Source organism: Oncorhynchus gorbuscha, linkage group LG08, assembly GCF_021184085.1.
Source record: "Oncorhynchus gorbuscha isolate QuinsamMale2020 ecotype Even-year linkage group LG08, OgorEven_v1.0, whole genome shotgun sequence".
In the NCBI taxonomy this organism is placed as follows: Eukaryota; Metazoa; Chordata; class Actinopteri; order Salmoniformes; family Salmonidae; genus Oncorhynchus; species Oncorhynchus gorbuscha.
In genome coordinates this window covers 3,179,695-3,192,194 of record NC_060180.1, presented here as the reverse complement: position 1 = coordinate 3,192,194, position 12,500 = coordinate 3,179,695, and the positions used below count along the sequence as shown (strand labels likewise).

General features: G+C 45.4%; 1 protein-coding gene across 3 annotated transcripts in view; it reads left to right on the top strand.

Moving 5' to 3' along the window:
• The window catches only part of slc35f3b (solute carrier family 35 member F3b), a 172,785-nt gene that overhangs the window by 69,283 nt on the left and 91,002 nt on the right, over window positions 1-12,500 (top strand). Inside the window, exon 1 of one of the 3 annotated variants that reach the window (XM_046358262.1) lies at window positions 6,171-6,271. The exons of the other annotated variants lie outside the window; for them this stretch is intronic. Within the exon in view, the coding sequence (XP_046214218.1) occupies window positions 6,196-6,271 (76 nt within the window). The 5' untranslated portion in view covers window positions 6,171-6,195. Of the gene's footprint in view, window positions 1-6,170; window positions 6,272-12,500 lie in introns of those variants that run through there. 3 annotated transcript variants of the gene reach the window in all.

Genomic DNA, 12,500 nt, shown 5'->3' with positions numbered 1-12,500 from the left:
TCTCCCTCTCTCTCTCTTTCTCTCTCACATTTCTCCCCCCACTCCCTCTCTCTCTCCTCATCCATCTCCCTCTCTCTCTCTTCCTCTCTCTCACGTTTCTCCCCCTCTCCCCTCTCTCTCCTCATCCATCTCCCTCTCTCTCTCTTTCCCTCTCACGTTTCTCCCCCTCTCCCTCTTCATCCTACTCCCTATTTTTCTCTCTCCCTCCCTGTCTTTCCCTCTCACCTACCCTTTCCCTCACTCTATCTCCTCGTCCATCAGCTCTCATCCTCTGTTTCTGTCTCTTCCCTCTAACCCAAACACAGACCCTGACACTGACGCACGGGGAGCAGTGGAAAATGGTAGAAACTGTCCAATCAATTATATTAGTGGGAACAACTGGTAAAGAGAGGACTGGGGGAAGAGAGGACTGGGGGAGGAGAGGACTGGGGAGGAGAGGACTGGGGGAAGAGAGGACTGGGGGAGGAGAGGACTGGGGGAAGAGAGGAATGGGGAGGAGAGGACTGGGGGAAGAGGGGACTGGGGGAAGAGAGGAATGGGGGAGGAGAGGACTGGGGGAAGAGGGGACTGGGGGAAGAGAGGACTGGGGGAGGAGAGGACTGGGGGAAGAGGGGACTGGGGGAAGAGAGGACTGAGGGAGGAGAGGACTGGGGGAGGAGAGGACTGGGGGAAGAGGGGACTGGGGGGAGAGGACTGGGGGAAGAGGGGACTGGGGGAAGAGAGGACTGGGGGAGGAGAGGACTGGGGGGAGAGGGTTTGGGTTTGGAAAAGAACATGCTCTTCATGCACTAAGGACTCTTTTCCGGTGGTGTAGGAAATGGTGTGTAAAAAAGGCAACAGTAAACAGTAGTTACAATAGTTAGTAGAGCGAGACATTCATTTCCTTGAACCTCGAGCCTAGCACTTGGTGAAAACTTTGTGTCTAGTGACAGTCTCTTCAAGTAAATGTTAGGACACGTGAGATTTGAATTAGCCTGTTCAACACCTTGTCCTAGTTATCAGTCACAGGGGATTCTAGCATGTTCAACAACTTGTCCTAGTTATCAGATCAGGGGATTCTAGCCTGTACAACACCTTGTCCTAGTTATCAGATCAGGGGATATGAGCCTGTACAACACCTTGTCCTAGTTATCAGATCAGGGGATTCTAGCCTGTACAACACCTTGTCCTAGTTATCAGATCAGGGGATTCTAGCCTGTACAACACCTTGTCCTAGTTATCAGATCAGGGGATTCTAGCCTGTACAACACCTTGTCCTAGTTATCAGATCAGGGGATATGAGCCTGTAGAATCTAGTGAAGAGGAAGAGTCTAGCCAGTGAATTATTCAGAGTGGCTTCTTTTAGTCATGTACACACTCCCCCAACAGATTTTACACATGCGCACGCACCGGAGCACACACAGAGCCACACAGACACACAACCATACACACAGAGCCACACAGACACACAACCATACACACAGAGCCACACACACACACAACCATGCACACAGAGCCACACACACACACAACCATACACACAGAGCCACACACACACCCATACACACAGAGCCACACACACACACACAACCATACACACAGAGCCACACACACATAGCCACACACACACAACCATACACACATAGCCACACACACACCCATACACACACACCCATACACACATAGCACACACACACACACCCATACACACATAGCCACACACACACACAACCATGCACACAGAGCCACACACACACACAACCATACACACAGAGCCACACACACACCCATACACACAGAGCCACACACACACACACAACCATACACACAGAGCCACACACACATAGCCACACACACACAACCATACACACATAGCCACACACACACCCATACACACATAGCCACACACACACCCATACACACATAGCCACACACACACACACACCCATACACACAGAGCCACACACACAAAACCATACACACATAGCCACACACACACCCATACACACATAGCCACACACACACAACCATACACACAGAGCCACACACACACCCATACACACAGAGACACACACACACCCATACACACAGAGCCACACACACACCCATACAAACAGAGACACACACCCATACACACAGAGCCACACACACACCCATACACACAGAGCCACACACACACCCATACACACAGAGCCACACACACACCCATACACACAGAGCCACACACACACCCATACACACAGAGCCACACACACACCCATACACACAGAGCCACACACACACCCATACACACAGAGCCACACACACACCCATACACACAGAGCCACACACACACACCCATACACACAGAGCCACACACACACCCATACACACAGAGCCACACACACACCCATACACACAGAGCCACACACACACCCATACACACAGAGACACACACACACCCATACACACAGAGCCACACACACACCCATACACACAGAGCCACACACACACCCATACACACAGAGACACACACACGACCATACACACAGAGCACACACACACCCATACACACAGAGACACACACACACCCATACACACAGAGCCACACACACACCCATACACACAGAGACACACACACACCCATACACACAGAGCCACACACACACCCATACACACAGAGACACACACACACCCATACACACAGAGACACACACACACCCATACACACAGAGCCACACACACCCACAGCCACACACACCCATACACACAGAGCCACACACACACCCATACACACAGAGACACACACACACCCATACACACAGAGCCACACACACACCCATACACACAGAGCCACACACACACCCATACACACAGAGCACACACACACACCCATACACACAGAGTCACACACACACCCATACACACAGAGCCACACACACACCCATACACACAGAGCCACACACACATACACACAGAGCCACACACCCATACACACAGAGCCACACACACCCATACACACAGAGCCACACACACACCCATACACACAGAGCATACACACACACACACCCATACACACAGAGACACACACACACCCATACACACAGAGAGACACACACACACCCATACACACAGAGCCACACACACACCCATACACACAGAGCCACACACACACACACATACACACACACCCACACACACAGAGACACACACACACCCATACACACAGAGCCACACACACACCCATACACACAGAGCCACACACACACCCATACACACAGAGCCACACACACACTCATACACACAGAGTCACACACACACCCATACACACAGAGCCACACACACACCCATACACACAGAGCCACACACACCATACACACAGAGACACACACACACAGAGACACACACACACCCATACACACAGAGCCACACACACACCCATACACACAGAGCCACACACACACCCATACACACAGAGCCCCACACACCCATACACACAGAGCCACACACACACCCATACACACAGAGCCACACACACACCCATACACACAGAGCCACACACACACCCATACACACACACACACACACACCCATACACACAGAGCCACACACACACCCATACACACAGAGCCACACATACACACACACCCATACACACAGAGCCACACACACACAGACAGGTCGTCAGTACAACCTTTCCAGGGGGGGAGTTTGAGGGTCTCTATTGGAATGTAACATTATAGTTACATGGGGGAACTAATATGAGAAGAGCACACACACACACACACACACACACACACACACACACACACACACATAGACACACACCCATACACACACACACACACACACACACACACACACACACACACACACACACACACACACACACACACACACACACACACACACACACACACACACACACACACACACACACACACACACACACACACACACACACACACACACAGACACACTGAGGTTATCCTCAGTCAGTTGGTCAGAGCTGCCATTCAGCACTTCTACATGCCCTGGGGAGAATGATGCCTGTCAGTCAGTTGTGAATGATGTCAGCACTTGTGAGTTGTGTGTGTGGAGAATGATGCCTGTCTGTCGTTGTGAATGATGTGTGTCTGTTGTTGTGAGTTGATGTGTGTGTCTGTCGTTGTGAATGATGTGTGTCTGTCGTTGTGAGTTGTGTGTGTGTCTGTCGTTGTGAATGATGTGTGTCTGTCGTTGTGAATGATGTGTGTCTGTTGTTGTGAGTGATGTGTGTGTCTGTCGTTGTGAATGATGCCTGTCTGTCGTTGTGAATGATGTGTGTCTGTCGTTGTGAATGATGTGTGTCTGTCGTTGTGAATGATGTGTGTCTGTCGTTGTGAATGATGTGTGTCTGTCGTTGTGAGTGATGTGTGTGTCTGTCGTTGTGAGTGATGTGTGTCAGTTGTTGTGAGTTGTGTGTGTCAGTCATCGTATCCTCCAGTGGGTTTAGGAAGAGCATTATGAAAGATGGTGGAGTGGTTATCAGCAGGGTATTGATCAAACATGTTGAGGATCAACAAGGATAATATTCTAACTTACATTCTAAAGTTGAATATGGGCTAAGTACAATTTGATTGATCGGATTTATAAGGTGTTGCTATTTAGGCAATGCCTTGTAAACAAAATGCTTCTTTGTCAACTTCAATAGATCCTACTACTAGTAATAACACAATGTTAGAATGGCAGGTGTATTTTCAACCAGAGCAAAAGACAAAACCAATTCCAGAGGGATAATATAAATCAGTATACTGGATAAAATATGCTGCGTTAACAGCCTGGTCTCATAGACTAGACGTAACATATTAAATGTATATCTGGGACACTCAAATTAGTATGATGTGTAATGTTTGGCATGATTAAGATAAGACAGATGGCTACTTAGGGCAAAAACGAAAGTAGGGTGGTTGGTCGGGAGTTTAACACGAACGTCTAACAACCCAAAGGTTGTAAGTTCAAATCTCATCACAGACAATTTTAGCTACTTAGCAACTTTTCAACTACTTACTACTTTTCAGCTACTTTGCATGTTAGCAAACCCTTCCCCTAAACTTAACCCTTTTAGCTAACCCTTCCCTAACCCTAACCCTAACCTTAACCCTTTAACCTAACCCTAATCTTAACCCCTAACCCCAGCTAACATTAGCCAGCTAGCTAACGTTCACCTCCTAGCCACCTAGCTAGAATTTGTAACATATCATGTGTTTGGCAAATTCGTAACATATAATACGAAATTGTTGATGGACATCACAAATTAATACAAACCATACGAAACGTAAAATAACATACTAAATTAAGTGTCCTAGATACAGAATAATAGGAAATGCTCTGAGTCAGCTTGGCGAAAATGGTATTTTTCCAAGACTTTCTATTGAGAAGGAAAACTACCTCCCCATGCAAGCCTTGTTCTTCATATAACCCTTGAATAGGACGGGTAGGCTACAGTATATTTTCCCTCTACATCATCCCCAGTCTCATCAGATCCCTGCCACTCCAAGGTACAGCAGTTACACCGCTGCCCGCCGTGACCGATCCTTCCTCACATCTCCAAGCTGCACCCGGTTCTGAGTCACCAACCACCTGCCCCCGGGAACCGCGCTCCGGGGGGTCTGGTGGGTTGGCAGCGGGCACGGCACGTCTGGCTCGGGACGTAGAGGGGCCCGGGGGGGAGAGATAATACAAGTGAGGGAGGTGGTGGATGCCTACGGTACGCGTGACGTAGCAAATTGCAGCAATTGCCTCTACTGTTTAACATGTGAAGAGAGAGAGAGAGAGAGAGAGAGAGAGAGAGAGAGAGAGAGAGAGAGAGAGAGAGAGAGAGAGAGAGAGAGAGAGAGAGAGAGAGAGAGAGCCCAGCCTCACGCGCTGGCGGGATACTGCAGAACCGGGGAAGGGAGGGAGGGAATGAGGGAGGAGAATCGAATCAGAAGAAGAAATAAACGACTGAGGGAGAGTTGAGGAACGGAGGGGCCGAAGGTGGAAGCACGAGAGGTAGCGAAAGACTGCGGAGCCGAGAGAGGACGAGAGAGGTAGCGAAAGACTGCGGAGCCGAGAGAGGACGAGAGAGGTAGCGAAAGACTGCTGAGGTTTAGAGAGGAGTAAAGACAAGAAGCATCAAAGTCCCATAGTCGGTACCCCACCAGATTCAGGGATGTAGCCGAAGAGGGAGAGCTCAGCCTTTCCGAGCTCATCACTATGAAGAAACATTCGGCCAGGGTTGCCCCGCTGTCCGCTTGCAACAGCCCGGTGCTCACCTTAACGAAAGTCAAAGGTAGGGAGAACTCCGTTCTGTGACTTGACTTCGGTCTTGTTTAAAGCCTGATTTGGTGTGTAGCCTATTTTACATTCACCCTTGAAACCTACATGTTGTCGTGTCCAAGGTTAGGCTTGTAAATCAATCAGAAGATAGGTATCGCCTATACGTTTGGTGTTGTGTGACTGTGGCAGAGAAAACTTGGGTCAGTAGGGGTGATGAATGGTGTTGGTGAAAGAGTTATCCGCTTTGAGGCACCGATGAACTTTTATAAATGTACCGTTGCGTGCCAAAACGCTTCGGATTACCAACGGAATGAACCCCCCTTCACGGCAATTAGGGATGCGTTCGGGAAGACTTTATCTTAATAGACCATCAACGCTTCTAATTACACATTTACTACCCTGGAAAAATGTCTAGATCATGATGGGAGATAATGGTTGTTACAGTATTTATTCGAACAATCTCTTCTTTCGCTGTATTTTTTTAAAAGCAAGACTGTATTTCGTTCTGCACTTTCAAAAATGTAGTTAAGAATTCATTTCTCCCCAACATCATCTGCATAATCGTCACTAATTATAATAACACCCCGAAAAATTATTTGGCGAACCTGAAAAATGCAAATCAGACAACAGATGTATGGCCAAAAAGTAGTTTTGTCCTGCAAAATGCATCGGGCCATTGAAGTGTTGTGCTGCTTGTCCATCATGAGTGAGTGCATGGGGGAGCATGAAGCTGTTATTGTAGCAGAACAGGGTAGGGACCGACACCCCGCCACACACACACACACACACACACACACACACACACACACACACACACACACACACACACACACACACACACACACACACACACACACACACACACACACACACACACACACACACACACACACACACACACACACACACACACACACACACACACACACACACACACACACACACACACACACACACACACACACACACACACACACAATATCTTGAAATTGACAGGCCCAATGGGATAAAACTGGTTGTCTGGCTATCCAAACTCCTTGCTCAGGCCCAGTGACTCTGGATCTGAGTCCCTCCCCAACGATTTCTAGAACACAAACACATTCTAACCATTCTGACTGGTCCCAGAAACGAACACACCGAGACCACACGTGGCTTAAACGCCATTTTGAAAATGTGTAATTGGCTTTGATACTCACCACAACCAACTTCAAAGATGTAAAACTTTATGAACCCTACCAGTAAACAGGTAGAACACCTTTATGAACCCTACCAGTAAACAGGTAGAACACCTTTATGAACCCTACCAGTAAACAGGTAGAACACCTTTATGAACCCTACCAGTAAACAGGTAGAACACCTTTATGAACCCTACCAGTAAACAGGTAGAACACCTTTATGAACCCTACCAGTAAACAGGTAGTAAACCTTTATGAACCCTACCAGTAAACAGGTAGTAAACGTTTATGAACCCTACCAGTAAACAGGTAGTAAACCTGTATGAACCCTACCAGTAAACAGGTAGTAAACCTTTATAACCCTACCAGTAAACAGGTAGTAAACCTTTATAACCCTACCAGTAAACAGGTAGTAAACCTTTATAACCCTACCAGTAAACAGGTAGTAAACCTTTATAACCCTACCAGTAAACAGGTAGTAAACCTTTATGAACCCTACCAGTAAACAGGTAGTAAACCTTTATAACCCTACCAGTAAACAGGTAGTAAACCTTTATACCCCTACCAGTAAACAGGTAGTAAACCTTTATAACCCTACCAGTAAACAGGTAGTAAACCTGTAGTATAATGGCTAGGTTAGGATCTTAGATCAGTGTGGGACAACTTGTCCCCAGAGTTTCAACCAGAGGCTTACTTTACATTATTCACTCTGTAAAATACATATTCCTTTTATGACAGTCCAATGCTTCTGTTGTCGCCTCCTTGGTTCAGTTGCTGTGTGTGTCCTTCCTTCTAGGGTTACCAGTGACCCACAGAACATTCTAGTGTGTCTCAGAGTTCCACTATGATCACAGAACATTCTAGTGTGTCTCAGAGTTCCACTATGATCACAGAACATTCTAGTGTGTCTCAGAGTTCCACTATGATCACAGAACATTCTAGTGTGTCTCAGAGTTCCACTATGATCACAGAACATTTGAGTGTGTCTCAGAGTTCCACTATGATCACAGAACATTTGAGTGTGTCCCAGAGTTCCACTATGATCACAGAACATTCTAGTGTGTCTCAGAGTTCCACTATGATCACAGAACATTCTAGTGTGTCTCAGAGTTCCACTATGATCACAGAACATTCTAGTGTGTCTCAGAGTTCCACTATGATCACAGAACATTCTAGTGTGTCTCAGAGTTCCACTATGATCACAGAACATTCTAGTGTGTTTCAGAGATCCACTATGATGACAGAACATTCTAGTGTGTCTCAGAGTTCCACTATGATCACAGAACATTTGAGTGTGTCTCAGAGTTCCACTATGATCACAGAACATTCTAGTGTGTCTCAGAGTTCCACTATGATCACAGAACATTCTAGTGTGTCTCAGAGTTCCACTATGATCACGGAACATTCTAGTGTGTCTCAGAGTTCCACTATGATCACAGAACATTCTAGTGTGTCTCAGAGTTCCACTATGATCACAGAACATTCTAGTGTGTCTCAGAGTTCCACTATGATCACAGAACATTCTAGTGTGTCTCAGAGTTCCACTATGATCACAGAACATTCTAGTGTGTTTCAGAGATCCACTATGATGACAGAACATTCTAGTGTGTCTCAGAGTTCCACTATGATCACAGAACATTCTAGTGTGTCTCAGAGTTCCACTATGATCACAGAACATTCTAGTGTGTCTCAGAGTTCCACTATGATCACAGAACATTCTAGTGTGTCTCAGAGTTCCACTATGATCACAGAACATTCTAGTGTGTCTCAGAGTTCCACTATGATCACAGAACATTCTAGTGTGTCTCAGAGTTCCACTATGATCACAGAACATTCTAGTGTCTCAGAGTTCCACTATGATCACAGAACATTCTAGTGTGTCTCAGAGTTCCACTATGATCACATAACATTCTAGTGTCTCAGAGTTCCACTATGATCACAGAACATTCTAGTGTGTCTCAGAGTTCCACTATGATCACAGAACATTCTAGTGTGTCTCAGAGTTCCACTATGATCACAGAACATTCTAGTGTGTCTCAGAGTTCCACTATGATCACAGAACATTTGAGTGTGTCTCAGAGTTAGTTCCACAATGATCACAGAACATTCTAGTGTGTCTCAGAGTTCCACTATGATCACAGAACATTCTAGTGTGTCTCAGAGTTCCACTATGATCACAGAACATTTGAGTGTGTCTCAGAGTTCCACTATGATCACAGAACATTCTAGTGTGTCTCAGAGTTCCACTATGATCACAAAACATTCTCGTGTCTCAGAGTTCCACTATGATCACAGAACATTCTAGTGTGTCTCAGAGTTCCACTATGATCACAGAACATTCTAGTGTGTCTCAGAGTTCCACTATGATCACAGAACATTTGAGTGTGTCTCAGAGTTCCACTATGATCACAGAACATTCTAGTGTGTCTCAGAGTTCCACTATGATCACAAAACATTCTCGTGTCTCAGAGTTCCACTATGATCACAGAACATTCTAGTGTGTCTCAGAGTTCCACTATGATCACAGAACATTCTAGTGTGTCTTAGAGTTCCACTATGATCACAGAACATTTGAGTGTGTCTCAGAGTTCCACTATGATCACAGAACATTCTAGTGTGTCTCAGAGTTCCACTATGATCACATAACATTCTCGTGTCTCAGAGTTCCACTATGATCACAGAACATTCTAGTGTGTCTCAGAGTTCCACTATGATCACAGAACATTCTAGTGTGTCTCAGAGTTCCACTATGATGACAGAACATTCTAGTGTGTCTCAGAGTTCCACTATGATCACAGAACATTCTAGTGTGTCTCAGAGTTCCACTATGATGACAGAACATTCTAGTGTGTCTCAGAGTTCCACTATGATCACAGAACATTCTAGTGTGTCTCAGAGTTCCACTATGATCACAGAACATTCTAGTGTGTCTCAGAGTTCCACTATGATCACAGAACATTCTAGTGTGTCTCAGAGTTCCACTATGATCACAGAACATTCTAGTGTGTCTCAGAGTTCCACTATGATCACAGAACATTCTAGTGTGTCTCAGAGTTCCACTATGATCACAGAACATTCTAGTGTGTCTCAGAGTTCCACTATGATCACAGAACATTCTAGTGTGTCTCAGAGTTCCACTATGATCACGGAACATTCTAGTGTGTCTCAGAGTTCCACTATGATCACAGAACATTCTAGTGTGTCTCAGAGTTCCACTATGATCACAGAACATTCTAGTGTGTCTCAGAGTTCCACTATGATCACAGAACATTCTAGTGTGTCTCAGAGTTCCACTATGATCACAGAACATTCTAGTGTGTTTCAGAGATCCACTATGATGACAGAACATTCTAGTGTGTCTCAGAGTTCCACTATGATCACAGAACATTCTAGTGTGTCTCAGAGTTCCACTATGATCACAGAACATTCTAGTGTGTCTCAGAGTTCCACTATGATCACAGAACATTCTAGTGTGTCTCAGAGTTCCACTATGATCACAGAACATTCTAGTGTGTCTCAGAGTTCCACTATGATCACAGAACATTCTAGTGTGTCTCAGAGTTCCACTATGATCACAGAACATTCTAGTGTCTCAGAGTTCCACTATGATCACAGAACATTCTAGTGTGTCTCAGAGTTCCACTATGATCACATAACATTCTAGTGTCTCAGAGTTCCACTATGATCACAGAACATTCTAGTGTGTCTCAGAGTTCCACTATGATCACAGAACATTCTAGTGTGTCTCAGAGTTCCACTATGATCACAGAACATTCTAGTGTGTCTCAGAGTTCCACTATGATCACAGAACATTTGAGTGTGTCTCAGAGTTAGTTCCACAATGATCACAGAACATTCTAGTGTGTCTCAGAGTTCCACTATGATCACAGAACATTCTAGTGTGTCTCAGAGTTCCACTATGATCACAGAACATTTGAGTGTGTCTCAGAGTTCCACTATGATCACAGAACATTCTAGTGTGTCTCAGAGTTCCACTATGATCACAAAACATTCTCGTGTCTCAGAGTTCCACTATGATCACAGAACATTCTAGTGTGTCTCAGAGTTCCACTATGATCACAGAACATTCTAGTGTGTCTCAGAGTTCCACTATGATCACAGAACATTTGAGTGTGTCTCAGAGTTCCACTATGATCACAGAACATTCTAGTGTGTCTCAGAGTTCCACTATGATCACAAAACATTCTCGTGTCTCAGAGTTCCACTATGATCACAGAACATTCTAGTGTGTCTCAGAGTTCCACTATGATCACAGAACATTCTAGTGTGTCTCAGAGTTCCACTATGATCACAGAACATTTGAGTGTGTCTCAGAGTTCCACTATGATCACAGAACATTCTAGTGTGTCTCAGAGTTCCACTATGATCACAGAACATTCTAGTGTGTCTCAGAGTTCCACTATGATCACATAACATTCTCGTGTGTCTCAGAGTTCCACTATGATCACAGAACATTCTAGTGTGTCTCAGAGTTCCACTATGATCACAGAACATTCTAGTGTGTCTCAGAGTTCCACTATGATCACATAACATTCTAGTGTGTCTCAGAGTTCCACTATGATCACAGAACATTCTAGTGTGTCTCAGAGTTCCACTATGATCACATAACATTCTCGTGTGTCTCAGAGTTCCACTATGATCACATAACATTCTCGTGTGTCTCAGAGTTCCACTATGATCACAGAACATTCTAGTGTGTCTCAGAGTTCCACTATGATCACATAACATTCTCGTGTCTCAGAGTTCCACTATGATCACAGAACATTCTAGTGTGTCTCAGAGTTCCACTATGATCACAGAACATTCTAGTGTGTCTCAGAGTTCCACTATGATGACAGAACATTCTAGTGTGTCTCAGAGTTCCACTATGATCACAGAACATTCTAGTGTGTCTCAGAGTTCCACTATGATCACAGAACATTCTCGTGTCTCAGAGTTCCACTATGATCACAGAACATTCTCGTGTCTCAGAGTTCCACTATGATCACAGAACATTTGAGTGTGTCTCAGAGTTCCACTATGATCACAGAACATTCTAGTGTGTCT